General features: G+C 40.6%; 2 protein-coding genes across 2 annotated transcripts; both read right to left on the bottom strand.

Moving 5' to 3' along the window:
- Nucleotides 1–1,143: 1,143 nt before the first annotated feature.
- On the bottom strand, nt 1,144–3,353 carry npy (neuropeptide Y). The gene is made up of 4 exons (XM_018667604.2): nt 3,232–3,353; nt 2,714–2,901; nt 1,596–1,685; nt 1,144–1,493 (listed from the first exon to the last, which is right to left on the bottom strand). Exons 2-4 carry the CDS (start codon nt 2,899–2,901, stop codon nt 1,472–1,474), a joined length of 300 nt encoding a protein of 99 aa, XP_018523120.1. The 5' UTR covers nt 3,232–3,353; the 3' UTR covers nt 1,144–1,471.
- A 9,691-nt stretch (nt 3,354–13,044) lies between these two features.
- On the bottom strand, nt 13,045–15,896 carry fam221a (family with sequence similarity 221 member A). Its single transcript, XM_018667402.2, is given in 7 exon segments — nt 13,045–13,257; nt 14,375–14,507; nt 14,636–14,709; nt 14,806–14,996; nt 15,099–15,166; nt 15,168–15,273; nt 15,502–15,896. Coding segments are annotated over 7 exon segments (720 nt in total). The 5' UTR covers nt 15,567–15,896; the 3' UTR covers nt 13,045–13,174.
- Between the last annotated feature and the right edge of the window lie 8 nt (nt 15,897–15,904).

The following is a 15,904-nucleotide window of genomic DNA, read 5'->3' as shown; positions in this document are numbered from 1 at the left end:
TACATGTTAGCATAAATTTCAAAAGCATATTAAAGTAGCATAGCCTTAACTATGACGTTTCACGCATGGTTAATGGACGCCATCATATCATAAACATATAGGCCAATTTTAAAAGTATGACAGTATTTACACGTTTGACAACAAATACATCTACACAAGGCCACAAATATGCTAATACCAAGAGATGACTTTTTGATGAGGTCCCAAAACTGCCTACAAGGCTTTACCAGACTCTAAGAAGTACTCACATTTAATTTTCATCTAGTCCAAGTCGTTCAGCTGAGAAAAGTGAGACAGAGAGCGACGAAGCGGTGAATATTTCAAGACTTAAGGTCATGGTCCAGTGTCGACCGTGACCAGGTGTTACTATTTTCCAATAACTGATTCAACTCTTATGGTAAAAAATGTCGAACCACCACATGAATACCAAGCAGTCACCCCGTGAATGTTTCCTTGGGGGGCATCTCATTTCCATCGCAGACTGTGTGTCTGCAGTGTCTCCTATAACTGCTCGATTTGTGCTCCGTGGGCCGACTCGATGTCAGGTTGCGGTAGGCTAACCGCTCGTGTAATTGCAATAATGCTCCCAGAAAATGCCATTTCTCCCATCATTACGTTTCAGAGTGGGTACTTATCCTCGTGGCCACAAGAGAGCGCCATTAGCTACCCAATTGGCAGCTTCAAATTGACTGATGTTTTCTGGCCGTTTAAAGCTTTTTACTGGGCCATTCGTGCTCGTTAGACCCAGTTTAAATGTACTTTTCCTGCCACTTGCCCCATTATCCGGTCTCACAGAGCTACATTAGCTGGTACAATCGTGGGTTTTCCACTGGGAGGCAAGGTGTGGCGCTGCGAGTCCAAACTTGATCTCGTCATGAGGAAAGACATCAAACAAGCAGTGTTTTGAGAGGTGTCATGTGGCATTGGGGGCCAGATATCTCTCTCTGAGTTAGCTGACCCATCTTGATTAATTAATCATGTGGACTATATGTGATTCCACTTTTCCATTTGAGCTGAGTTTAGTTAGCTTCTGATTGAAAATGCAAATTACACAATTTTGCAACGTTTTCCACGGTTTAGTGAACTGTGACACAGGTCCAACTGTGACACATTACGCTGATCAAACAGCTGCCAAGAAATACATTCCTTCAAACAATGATTCTTTAATAGCACAATTATACAATACAATCAACGTGCCCCTCCCCCACTTCACTTATATGTATCACAGATGATAACTCTGAGTAAACTATTTACAGTTTTATGGCACATACTAGAAGCAGTTTTGACTGTAGCTGATGGTTAAGGAGGAGAGGTGGAATATACATGGCGGCTCATACAGGTAGAAGGGGCAGAGGCGGGGTGGTCTTTTGGCGTGGGAAGGTATGAAGTGACAGATGTGCAGAGGTCAGAATGTCAGCAGCGGCGGGGCGGTGGCGGCAGTGAGGCAGTGGTGCCAACACTGATGGCAGCATCACCACAACGATGGGTCGTATCTGGTGAGAGGAGGAGCAAAGGTCAAGGATCAGCTTCACTGTGAGTGTTGCAGAGATGTTGCACACACACACACACATACACACACACAGACACACACATACCTTGACTGTGGAAGCGTGTCTGTGCTTTCCTTCAACAGCAGCTCTGAGACCAGCGTGTCCAGAATCTCAGGACTGGACCTCTTTCCATACCTAAGACACACAGAGAGACAGATAGATAGATAAAAGACAAGACAGATGATTCGTCAAGCTGAGGGGAAGCTCAACATTCTGGTTCATCAAAGAACTTGGCTTAAGCGGTCACAGGGAAATAAATAACCAAACCTATTACTCTGCATGTCCTCGTGTCATATGTCCAATTACAAGCTCAGTGAAAACCCAACACAGTCAGACTGAGACCCAGCAGGCACAGACAGGAGTTGCATCGCAGGTGGTCATATTTCCCTTTCTGTCCCTCAGATGATAAGCTGTGCCGGCGCGCCTCTCCCACCTGGGTGGCAAAACGCCTGCAGCGGCATCCCAGCCCATGACATTCAGAAGAAAGCTGAAAACTGTGGGTGATTTGACACGGCACGCTGACTGTGGCAGTCATTTGTCCTCGTTTTTTTTTTTTCACAGGTGGTAACTGGGCAGCAGGTGTTCCCTGCTTTGTCACAAGTGAGAGGGAATAACTCAGGGGGAGGTGTCATCGAACCTGCAAGAGTCAGACTGGCAGCTTCAATAGGCAAATGTGAATATGCTCCCCAGACTGTATTGCCTGACCATAACAAGGACTGACAGATGTTGAGGGAAAGTTCCTTCAAAGCGTAACTGTAAGATTTTTTCAAGTTAAATATCTTATTTTCTGGGGAATGTATCTCATTCCAGCCATGAGGATAAACAACCTGCCAAAATTCAAAAACTGTATTCCTACTTATTACGACTTGGAAATGTGTTCAGTGTTAAGGGATTTAGCAGAAAATGACTTAAAGCACATAGTATACACAGTATAGTAAAACACCACAAGCATTTTTTCATCTGATAGCTGCCATCTCATTATTTGCAGAAATTTGAAATACTGAAAAATTGGTAGAATAAAATAAAGCAGAATGAAATTTTAGCCAGTGAACATCTATTATTATCAGTTCTGTCAGCTGAATGCACTCTCACTCTGCTCTGTTGTATTACATTGTGTTCTATGTTATCCTATTCTAGCAGAGCTATATAATTAGTCCGCCTACCTCTGTCTTGTGATGAGGTTGATGTAGTGTCTCAGGGCTGAGTAGTATTTGGCCAGTTCCTCCGCCGGGGCGTCCTCCCCGGGGTTCTCCGGTTTCACCGGGTATCCCTCCGTCAGGGCGCCCAGACACAGCAGCGCCCACAGCAGGAACCCCAGAGTCCCCAGCCAGCTCACCAAGTTAGGATGCATCTGGCAGAGCAACAAAAACTGTCAAGTCCCTCTCACATCACTGGACACATGTTTCATTGTGCTTTAAATTCTAACTTTCCGTTTTTAAAGGAAATGTTAGGCTCAGTGTTATTTATTGAGCAGTGACTTATTGTTAAACTTTTAAGTCTTGCTTGAGGAATATATGTCTAGTTGGTCGGAGTAAAAATCATGCAAACATTATTATTAGTGATAGAGTTCCAACAATCACCAGTACGTTTGCAGTTGCATCAAAAGTCAGGTAGAGAGACTTTAGACAAGTTTATAATTCCATGTCAATATTTTTATAAATCAAAAATAAAAGATACTCACAATTCCCAGTAGGTCAGAAGAAGATTTGCGCGCTGTCCTGTGGGGTCTCTTCTGCTCTTCTGTGCGCTTGGTGTGCACTCGGTTTTATACCATCCGTGTGCGCCAGACGCGCTGCAGAAAAACGCGTCAGAGCTGCGCCCGTTTAGCGCAAGTCTCTGCCTTTCCTCGTGTCAACGTCACAGCTGATGCTGTCACTGGTGTGTGTGTGTGTGTGTGTGTGTGTGTGTGTGGTTTTTTTTTTTTAAGAAGCTATTTCCATTAATTTAAGAGACGTAAAATAACAATGCAAACTAAAAATAGCTAATTGTTAATACGCCCGGTTTCCAATGAGACCAAGAAGGATTAAGGATGAAGTTGTTTTTTAAAAGAACGTGGCCAATCCAGCTACTACAGTAACATTTTCGGATACTAACCAAATAAGACCAGCCTATAAGAACATTACATGGATAATACAGTGATTACATTATATAAAGTTCACCACTCAGTCACTTTTGCACATCTGACATATAATGTTCCCTTTGGAAAGAGTACTGAATTAAGTTACTGTGTTGTTGATGTAACATTATATTCTGTGACTCAAATGCAGGTGTGTACATAGACAGAAATATCACACACACACACACACACAAACACACATGTGCCCAATACACTCTCTTAATAACTGTTGCATTCAAACACACACCATCAAACAGATTGGTGTGAGGAAGCATACAGTGTGATGTTTTGGTGTTTATAAAGCCACTCTACCAGAAAGAAAGTAATAAATGATTTCACAATCAACTAGTCATTCTTCTGCATTATGGGATCAATAATGTCATCTGAAGTCACAAAAGAATGGCAGTAATGTAACACTGTCGGCGAACTTCAAATCATTCTGCTATAGGCAGCCTTCTTGCCAAAAGCTGCTCCTATGATGACGCCTCGGGTGATCTGAAATAAAAAGATCTCAAACAGGCTCGTGTGCACGACTGCTTTTTTGACATGCTGTTTGACTGAATCAGTCCACTAATTTCGTTTTTTGCAGTTCATTCCATCAGATGGAAAGAGAGACTGGGACACTCAACACGAACAAAAGGCCTAAATGTGAATATCGAGACACGTCAGCCAAAGAAGAGCCCAATCTCCAAGATACCCACTTAATAAGAAAACCCAAATAGCACTTCAAATGAATCTGTTTCACCAAGTGCTTCATTTACCTCCCATTCATAATCCTTTTGTATACCAGCTCGCAGCCATATAATCTATCAAAATCAGTATTCTTCAGCAGAGCTGCTTCTTAAGTTGCGCAGAGGATGTGTTAAGGGCTTTTTGTATAACGCAGGATGCTAAGAGGGAGATGAGGAATGAGAAACAAGTGAGAGAGTGTGGAGCACAAAGTCATGACCGAATCATGATGATCACAGGCAGGAATTAGTACTTCAGGAGATACATGCACACTCACTGAAGTGACTCACTTCACTAGGTGTAACGCTTCTTTAAGCAAACAGCTTGCACCTATGTAAGTGTCTGACATGTGAATGAAGCAGATGCATAAAGCACGTGGACACATCTGAGAGGTCAGTGTTTGCATCAGCTGGATACCTGTTCAGAATTTCCTGGGAATCCATGTAATAGTTGTTGAGATATTTTAGCTTTGGACCAAAGTGGTGGACTGACTGACTCACCCCCATCGCCATCCCATGAGCCACGACGCCAGCATGGCTAAAAACTAAGGAGAAAACTGCATGACAAAACCTTGTTTAGAATTTGGTATAAACAACATGAATCCAGGGATCCATCACGCCTGGTGTCAGCGGTACACACTGTTTTGCAAGTAATGGTTGGGGAATGTTTTCTTGGGCTCCTCATTACCTAGTTGAGTGTCACATAAACGATGTTGCAACCCTTCATGGCCACCGTCTACCCTTTCCCCCAATACTTCCAGCAAAAATAATGCACCATGGGCTCAATAGGGTTCCTCCCAAATGACATTAATTTCAGTCTACTCATACAGCCTTTCCGCCAAAGTGACATTAATTTCAGTTCACTTATTTAGCCTCTGCAGGTCTTTGATCTCAACCTGAGGTGGAGCTAAATGTTAACAACATAGTGGATGAATCCCAAACTAAATATACTTGTCTCACAGTGGATTAAGAAACACACACAGACAAATCCATGTCTTTAGGGATGCTTTTTAGCTTTTTAAACAGCATGCCTCCATGCCAGCAGTTGTCAAACAGCTTTTAGACAGTCAGAAAGAGAAGCTTGGTAGATAGTTAAACTTTGGGAAAATAAAACAAATCATGAACACAGAAACACTTGTTTTCATGTCAATACTAAGTTTGAGACATTATTAAAGTTATTGTGGACACATCACAGCCTCTAAACTGCGAACCATTGATGGGTAGTATTCAGTATTTTTGTTACTGTTGACAATGTATTGTCCGTGTAGTTGAAGTGTGATACAGCTTATCCCTCTGTGACATGTTCCTTCCTTACCATGAACATGGGCACCATAGTTTATTTTAAGTCAGCCCCATTTACACCACTCTTGTGCTAACTAGTGCAACATTTGTATATTCATCCACAACAGAAAATAGTCCCAAATAAATACACAGTGCACTCCATGTTGAGGAACGTTTGCTTAAGTCTGATGTGCCCAGCTCGTTAAGGAGGTTACTGAGGTTTTTTGAAACAATATGTTTGTGACCTGTCTTTAAAAATGTATATCTTCATGGGCAACTGGGCCTGGGGCTGACTGCCAAAGACAGGCTAGAGAAGTCAGGAATTATTGAGAGAGGGACCAACATCCTTTAAAGTATTTGTCAAATGTGAGTTAGAATACAAAAATAAAAAACATTCTTAAAGGTAACCAACAAAATCAAAATAAACCTGTGCAGCTGTGAAAAGATGTTATTTCAAACACATCCTCTTTGCTTGTTTACAGTTTCATTCTCCGTTAAGCTATCACTACTCATACAGTGGATAAGTCCATGCTTGGGGTGGTATCAGGCTCAGCCAGTATTCTTTTCATTAAATATTTATAACATGTTCTATAATTTAAATAGCTCTGACAACCAGGTCAGATTTTGGTGGAAATCTGCTGGATTTCTGTGCAGCACAAAAGAGAAAGAGGGCGCCGTTCTTCCAGCTCAAGATGAGACAAATGACAACGTGATGCTGCAAATGGGGTTCAGGGGAAGTATGGCCATTAATTTTCATCAACACTAATAATATCAGCGCTATTAGAAAGATAGCTACCAATCATCTCCAATACATTCCCAGTTGTTTACTCTAATTAGACCAGTCAATATACCCACAATTAATGTAGCAGTAATATATTGCTGGTTTAAATGTAGCACCTTTAGGTAAACGCTGTGCAGGAGAATTTCTCTGAGCTTGGTTTGTCATTATCAGAAGTCATTTCTGTGGAGAGCGAGTCCTTTAGAGAGCAAGCTGTTTAAATGCAAATTTGTTTTCTCCTCCTCTCATCAGCCTCCTGGTTTGGACAATAAGTTCTCTCCCAAGATTTGTTGAGATGAAAAGGCCTGTAATTTTCCACTGCTGTGAATCACACTTTTCAAATTTACAGTATGTACAACTGTAAAAGGAAATACTGACAAGCAGGCTGCCTGTGTCGTCTCTGGCAGGCAGTTGCATGCAAACGGACCAGGAAGACAAATATAAAAAAGGCTAAATCTCGTTCAGCTTTGGTGCTTTCTTTGCTATTACACCGTTTTTACATCCAACACTGACATCTAAATTGCTGCTTTTGACTGCACTATTGTGCTATGGTGACAATCTGTTACTTGTGGTAAGCAAGCACTACTATTACTTAGATAGAGCATCGGAAGCCCCTTGTTTGCCTTTGTGCACTGAGGCTTCAAACTGAAGGTGAATTGAGTCAAGAGGTTTTGATATTAGGCTCGTTGGAGGTTTATGGGATGTTCATAATTGATTTTCATGTGTTGACTTAAATTGCAGTGGTATTAAATGAAACTGAAAAAAACCTCCTTCTGATTTTAATACAGGTTAAATGTAATTTGCACAATTGCCTTAACAATAATTGGATTGTTTTTACCCAACTGGTTTACCACCAATGATGTATCATTTCTGCTATCCACTTCTCTGAACTGCTAGTTATCAACACTTCAAAGAAGCATGTGCCCAAATTGTTCTTCTTTGTTTTGGCTTTGACATTAATTGACAGCCTTTGCAAGCAATTACTGAACCATATAACATCTCAGAGAACACATGCTTTTCTCCACTTTCAGTTCAAAGTAAATAGGAAATAGCAAGAAATTAATGTCTTTTGTCGTTTTCTCATTTATTCTTCCATCACTCTAATTAAGCTCCCACGGCTTTAAGAGTCACCACATCTACTCTGGGTGTATTAATTTACCTGTCTTTGCCTCTTTCTCTCAATGTTCCTGGCTGTCTTCTGCGATCTGTGTGAGTGTGCTTCCGTCTGTGTGTGTGTGTATATAGAAATGCGTCTTTGCCACATCTGCTCCTGGGGCGAAAGCAGCACAAACATCACGTCAAGAGAAACCTCATATAAGGTCTTTTGATTGACAGACAAACAGAGGGTCAAGCTGCCAAGCTGTGACGAGCTGGTTCGGCTCAGGTGTGCAGGTCAGTGTCCGCAGCCTTAACATTAGGAAACCTGATGAAAGTTGTAACTACGTCAAAGGGCACTAAACTTTAGTTTAATAACTGTTGTGACCTACGTTGGACTGCATACAATGATGTGTCACTGCTATGTCAGGTTGTCTGGCTGTTTACTGAACCTCAAAGATATTAAGTGTTAATGGATATTAATAGCTTCAGATGCTGTGTTTATCTATCTTTGTTTATCAGTATTACAACAATATGTAGTCACATTAAATTGGTTTATACCTGGATGATTTTATGCTTTAATATTGTGATATTTCTTGGAATGAAATTTATTCATTTTTCAGTCTTAATGAATGAATTTAATGAGTTAAAAACATTTTAAACTAATTACGTCTCCCAGTAAACAATAACTATTACCACATAATATGAATAACATAGGAATTTCTAAACAACAAAATCAGACTTTAATTCTTGGCAATCTCTAGACGCTATAGCTGATGTGCTGTAGATATGTCACTTCTGATTTTTAGTAGTAGACCTGAATCTATAATATGTGATATAAAGAAAAAATAGAAATAACCTCAAACACCCATTAAAAACCTTAATCCTTGAACAGGCTTTTATATTCTATGGGGGAAAATTAATGCATTTAAACACAAGACACGCAGCACTAATGATGGACGTCACAATGGCTGAATCATGTCACTGTTGTGGTTTCACATTCTAATATGTCTGCTAAATACACTTTTGACAACACTAGGTCTGATGAGATAATGTGATAAGCACCAGCACAACCAGGTTAAATATATTACCAACATATTAGACACCATGTTACGCGCAGGCTCCACAGATGAGGAGCCTGATAATGGAGGGGAAATGTGTGATTTAAGCAGTCCACCTAATGCATTAGGAAGTGGTTAAAAGCATCAATTCTCCAAGAGTGTGCTGCATTCATGAAAGAACACATTTTTCCACATGGCTGTCAGTCAACTATTGAATGTGTCCAAATACTCATTCTGCAAATTAAAGTAATTTCCAGATTTTATATTATTATTCAGGTAGCCTGTTTGGAGCATGAATTTCTTTGAGCACAGGCAGTCACACCACTCACAAGGAAGCAGACTCACACTCTCACACTGAAGCAGCAACAGGAAACTGCAGGTACGATTAAATAAGTAGTACAATATTGTAATTAGGAATATCTCTAATGGGGTTTAAGTTGTAAGTGATGATCCTGACAAAAGGGATGACTCTGACACTCTATAACTGCTAACAATACAAGACCCTGTAAATTAAGATAAGGCCAAGAATAAGGAGTCTTGAGACAAGAAGGATATTAATCTTAATTTAGACCTATGACCACAATTTTTTGTTACCCCCAGCTTTTTATGATAAGCTAAGATAATTTGCTTCTGATGATGACAGGTATTAGCATGGTGTTAATCTCCCGTCACTCTCAGCAAGAAAGCAAATACGCATATTTCCTGAAATTTTTAAAACAATTTCTTTATGTAATGAAAACCAAATATTGATTTAGATCTAAAATACTACAGGATACAAAAATCAACTCAATTCTTTGATGTGGAGCTCATGCATTTGTATTTCACATAGAGCTCAATGTATTCATCCAAATTTAAAACATTGAGCCGTCCTCTGAATAATAACCAACTGATAATCTCCAATAAGGGAGACACAGTTTTTGTTAACAACAAGTCCCAAATATCATGAGACACCAACTTCTTTTGAACCAAGGTGAAACCCATATGAGAATGAGATGGAAAAAATGTGAACTTATAGATAATTGAAGGATCCATGTGATTGGTGGATCCATTGTTTTATGATTTGGCTTCTACTTAATTAAGTAGTCCTCCATACTGTTTGACCCTGTATTTATTACAGCAGATTTAATGGCTGATTGTAACATGGAAAGTCATTTACCATTTGTTGTCCTTTTACAATGTGACAACTTCTAAACCCTTTACGAGTGTCTTATTGCTAAGTGGCGCTGATAACTCTGCTCAAACAAACAAGGCTTAACACTAACCTCCTCAACCTCCTTAATGTCAAACATACAGTATGCCAAGTATCTTTTTAAATGGTTATATGCTCTCCATTAATGTGTACATGCATGAGTGGGTGTGTGTGGCTCCATGTGTTTAAACACACTTTTGTTAGTCAAACATCACCATTAATTTAACCCAGCTATACAAAATCCCTCTCTGTTCGTTATCACAGTGCTTGTGAAAAAGCAAAATCTATTTCTCACGATTCGCTCTCCATCCTCCTCCCTGAGTCTGTCGACACAGGAGGGGATCGAAGCTGAGCTTCTATGAAGTCGCTGCATTGTCAGTTCCCCACTGTGTCTACCACAAAAGACAGGCAACACACACACGCCCAGTAACTCAAAGTCATACGTAGGCTTGTGCTGCACTTTTAGGAGACTGTGATGGGTTTTTTTCTTCTTCTCAGAAACAGAACAAGCATTATTTTGTTTGAGTAAGATCTGTCCTACACAGGCTGATTCTTTGTATAATCAAAAGACACTTGGAGGAAAGACAGTGGCGTTAAGTGCAAATCTGAGTTGATTTGCCACCTCAGAAAGCTGTTGGGACTTTAAACTTCAAGTTTTTTAATGTTCACATTTAGTAATATTATGATAGGTGAACAATTATGCATTGAAATGCTTGTGTTCTTAAAAACTAAAATAATATTGTATGACTATATAAATCATTTTTGTGTTCAATCTGCATGCCCTCCAGTGCATCTGATATAATATGATTATGGTAATTAGACACCCTCAAACATTATGTTAATGCATGTATGTAATATTGCCCCGTGACAGACTGGTGACCTGTCCAGAGTATACCCCGCCTCTCACCCAGTGTCAGCTGGGATTGGTTTGTGTTTGTGTTTAACTTGATGAATGTGAGTCCAACTTTCACTCTCTGGTCTGTTAGTATCTTAGTATCTATCAGCTCCTGAGGGAAATATCTAGCTCTTGAGTTGCTAGCTAGCTGCTAGCTAATCTCCACTGCCTGCTGTTTGGAGCTAATGCAGCTGCTTGTTGTATCCGAAAAACAATGCTGATGAGAGCTGTGAGAGTGAGCCAAAACATTAAAGCTGCAGGCTGTAACAGCAAATCACTTAGCTAAAAGATGCTAGAACACTCCATAGAACCAATACTACAACATGAAATAGCCACTTTAAGGTAAAACAAAGGAATGAAAACAAAGGTGTAGATGATTAATTCGAGGTCAACAGATTTTATGGACTCACATATCATTTGTTTTTTATCATTTGCTGTTATCGTAGCTAATAGATGTTCTCATCCATCTTTTATGCATTTTGGAAATTCTATTTCAAGCTGTATTTTCCCTCTCCGTAACGGCTGGTTGAGAATATGTCCTGACAGTTTTAAGTGATTTGTCAGTACCTGTCAGTCTGTTGTGTCTCTCCATGCCCCTGAGTTTCTGTTACCTCTTTCTCTGTCTGTGGGGAAATTAGGGGAGTGTGTTCTTCGTCTCCAGTTAAGTCAGTGTGTGCTTACCATAACTGTCACTGGGGTAATTAAGTGTTTCCTTGTGCAGTAATTGCCAATTTAATCTTCTGTGCTCGCCTCCTGATTTGTAGTGTTGGATCTGTCAGTCAAGCTGGGCGTGGTTTCCATGGGGATAAGGGAAGTGTAGTAGTCATTCCCCTCGACCAATGGCCAAAGTAAATTACCTGTAGCCTCCTAAACAGGGTTGCTATGGAGAGGCAATTACCCTAAATTGTAATTGTGCCAGACTAATGTGTCAGGCCTTTAACACTTAAATTAATTGGGTTTCCACTCTTTCTCTCTCTCTTCGCCCCCGTCCCACTCCACCCCCTCTTTGAGAAAAACTGTCCAGGAGTAAGCAGCAGTAGAAACAGGTGTAGTGGATGCTTGATTCTAGCAGTAAACAAAGCTCTTCTGAGCAGCAAAGCAGAAGTATGATTGGTCTAAAGCGCGCGTGTGTGTGTGGATGTGAATGTGTGCGTCTTGTGGCAACCTGATACCACCGTCATCGTAGATACACACTGCATCTGAAGTGCCAGCTTTCAGATTGGACCCAGGTGCACCCATGCTGTGCTTCAGGCGTAGCCCTACTTCCTTTCCCTCAAGACCACCTGTTCAACTCACTAAAACACACACATGCACACACACTAAGTTCCCTCAGGTAATGCTTACATTACAACACAGGTGACTTGAGATGCACTGGCCAGCACCGGTGCAGATGCTGATCCAGTATGACTTGCCATCCACACGGTGGTAACATGTGAGTGGGAGTGAATCCTCATTTAGATTCCTGTTAATTTTATTTCTCAGTCAACGACGCAGGAAAGTGGGCCGCCAATGGAGAAAACACGACCTGCTTCAATCTCCATTCTCTGCGTGGATTAAATCAGCTCTCATCACTGCTGATCTGCCGTGAGGAATGGGATTAATCAATCGGAGACAGTACATCTATCTGGAAATTAAAAACTGTGCTCATCACTGAGCATGTAGCTCCATGGTTCTGGTGTTATTTTGGTGGCATGTTGAGTGGGCGGCTTTCTCTCCGTAAGAGAGCATCAATCACAGAAACCTCAGATGTGTAAACTGACCAATTTATGTATCAGGAGGTAAATATGAGGCATTGCTAGAAAACCGCATTAAAGAAAAGTGAGTATGGGTTGGATTGAGCAAGGATAGGGATGGAAAATATGAATTTTATAATAGACATGATTGCATCTGGAATAAGGTTCTGGTATTACCTAGTGTTTCAGCATACCCAGAAAATTTTAAGTAAAAAAGAGCTCAAATAAATATGTTTAAGTTCCATATTCTGCTCTAAGTATCCTATATTTTTTTTCACAGTTCATGGCAACAACAGAGTATAACATAGACAACATCTTCTAATTATAATGGATGTGTTTGATCTTGAATGTGTAGTCAGATGTATTCAGGCTCTGTCAAACTGTAATTTGATCCGGTCTCAGGTCTAAAAAGTTCATAAAAAATCTGGTTGATCACAGGGCCCCACCTCCACACACTCAAACCTCTGGTTGGATCAATACATTGTCAGTTAATTGTTTAGTTGTGAGGTGGAGTTTAATCACTACTGCTGCTGACAGCTGATTATATCACTGTGTCACGACACTGACAAAGACAGACACTTCACTGAAAGAACAAAATTTGAACTGTGAGACAATCAAAATGTTTTAAACTTTTAGACAGGAATACAGGTTACAGATTGGAAGATATGTGTGATTCATTTATGCTGAATCTTCATCGTCTAGTATTTAATGTAACAGTTTTACAGATGTTTGTTGGTCTCTCTCTCTACTAAAAGCTAGATGCTTTAGTAGACGTTTGCTTAATCCTTGGTGCTGTGCTTCTCTGCTGGCAGCCATCTTCTCTGTCTTGTTCTGGAAAAGATACAGCAGAGTTTATGGAAATCAGATGTGACGGGTACCAACACAGAACGCTGTGTATCTCACAAGTAAGAAGCATATTTAACATCTACAGTATGTTATTTGCACTACCTGTACCAGGATCTGATACTTGGGTGGTGTCAAAACTATAGAGTTATATTTTATAGAATGCATATGATACTGTGTATCCACTCCCATTCCCAATTACAGATATTAATATTTACTGAGTGATAACCCTAAAACCAGAGGAATAATGGCTACAGCTGATCCTGACCTTCTGCATAGTGTTTGGACAAGTGTACTGTTCAGGATATTTGAATGTGAGATTTCAGACTCTTAATTCAGCACCTATGTGTGTGGAAAGCAAATGCTTCATCGGTCAACAGCATATTAAATCATGCATAATTAACTACACATAAATGAATAACAAAAGAGTGTAATTTATGTGGCACATTCAATCATTAATTAAATTTTTGTTGTTTTCAGAGAAGATGAAAATGACCTCTCAAAAGCTGAGGAAGCCATTATTGGTCAGAAATAATTTTGCTTAACTTAACTTGGCATGCTGACAACATTTTTACATAGTATGTTTTAAAAGAATCTAATCAATCTCTAAACAATATGAAATACATGTTTTTTTGTATCCCCACAGCTCTACTCCAGATGTATTCTGGTAAAACACAGGTGGTCTTTACTATTCACTTATCTACTCTTGCAGGCCTTTTAATTCAACACTGATGCTGCACTGCTCTTTGCTGCCCTCACATGCCTCTTGAAGGAACCTCCTTCACTTTTTGTCCAATGCACGCGCACACCTCCACCATGCACCGAGAATCTAACAAAGGCTGCATCACCAAAACACTGACTCCTTGAATCAAAGAATGTCTGAGCCGAGAATTAACTTGACTGGTATTTGTTGTGCCTGGGAGCTGATGTTGCTCCACGTCACTATGTGTGCAAGGAATGTTCCAGACTCACCAAACCAGACAGAGAGCAAAGCACCGCTCACATACCACACTGCACAAGCACAAGCATTTAAAGATGGATCTATTATAGCAGCTTCTCATTGCACATAGAGATTAGGTTGCTATGTATGCTACATATTTGATACCTGAGCCACAGGTCTCCAGTGCGATGTAGCCGTCCAACAGGGAGCTGAACCCTGTCAGCCCCCCCATGGCAGCATACGGGACATCCCTGCCCACAGGACGACCCCGTGCCTCCCTCTCAGGTTTTGTCTCAACCTGCAAAATAAAGAAATAATTAAATTAATTAATTAATTAATTAATTCAAATTATGTTAAGCGTGCAACTATGTGTTTGTGGGCATATTGTATAGCTATGTCTAGCAAGGGCCTGTTAACTAAACATACCAGGGTCTGGTGGGCAGAGCTGGGCTGGCCACAACCACAAGTGTAGGAGCTCTGAAACCCAGAACAGGAACTACCTGAAAATTGAAAACAGGTATGTGAAACCTGGGTATGAGCTAATTTGGAAAAGAGAGAAATACTATTGTCTTTAAATGCAGATATTTCAGACTCACACTTCTTGCACATGTGGCCAGTAGCTTCACTGTGATCCTGAGGCGAGTGTTTACACCTGCAACGGACTGGGTTTGGCCCAACTCGTGGAACATACTCATAGGCGAGACAGTGACATCCCCTGACCTGGCATGGTAGGGCCAGTGGCCGCTCAGGTGGAACCACTTCAAAGTCGGTTTTATGTTGCTTGTACCTGGATGACATTATGTCACATGTATTATGTAACTGTGTACTTCTGTTAAATGTGTAAGGGAGAAGAGTGTCTGACTTGATGTGTTATGGTGTAATATTCTACCTATGTGTACAGAAACACTGTGTCTCAGGACCAATGAGTTTGCAGTCAATACCGTCTGGCACCCCATAGGCTCACATACAGCCTGTTATTCATGCGTAGAGGGAGCACCGTCCTTTTGTACTCCTCATACTGCTCTTCGGTGAACAGTCTGCCTCCATCATCATCACCCACAATCCTTGGTAAGACAGTCCACCATTAAATACAGAGAATGGTGAAAATATTACTTGCCTATGAATTGAACCTATAACAAACCGGTTATCATATAATTGCAGCATTTATATTGTACTTTCAGCTAGTTGGCATTAACTGTTGCATACTGGTGTCTTGCTCCAAACTGGAAAACCCTCCAGAGATTAGCTGAAGACAAGATCTAGCTTAAAAGCAGTCTAACGCTGAGACAAACCTTCTGTACTCGCAGTACTTATCCACTGCTTTTAAAGCTGATTCATCGAGACATATTCTCTCCATTGTCAGAAATCCAAAACTGATAGCTGTGGGCTTTTTGTCTTGCACAGCAAACAACTATTGTTTACCTTCAGCTTTGAGGTTGCCATGGAAATAGATGTAGACATCCCTCTAACGGTCGCAAAGTAAACTGCAGCTAAGCTAAGCTAGCTTGAATTAGCATTAGTATCTTTACAGTTTCGCTGACATCCTGAACACAACACCCAATACTATAACGCTATGCAACAGACGCGCTGTGTGTTCTGGCTTTACAGCTTAAGTTGGTCTGTGGCAGAACGGGTTACCCGCACTAAATATTACGACTATTAGTTTTCTTAGCCAGATGTCTTGGAATGTTGCTC

The sequence above is a fragment of the Lates calcarifer genome, linkage group LG3 (genome assembly GCF_001640805.2).
Source record: "Lates calcarifer isolate ASB-BC8 linkage group LG3, TLL_Latcal_v3, whole genome shotgun sequence".
NCBI classification, from domain to species: domain Eukaryota; kingdom Metazoa; phylum Chordata; class Actinopteri; family Centropomidae; genus Lates; species Lates calcarifer.
The sequence above is the reverse complement of the archived record's forward strand: the minus strand, read 5'-3'. Positions and strand labels throughout refer to the sequence as shown.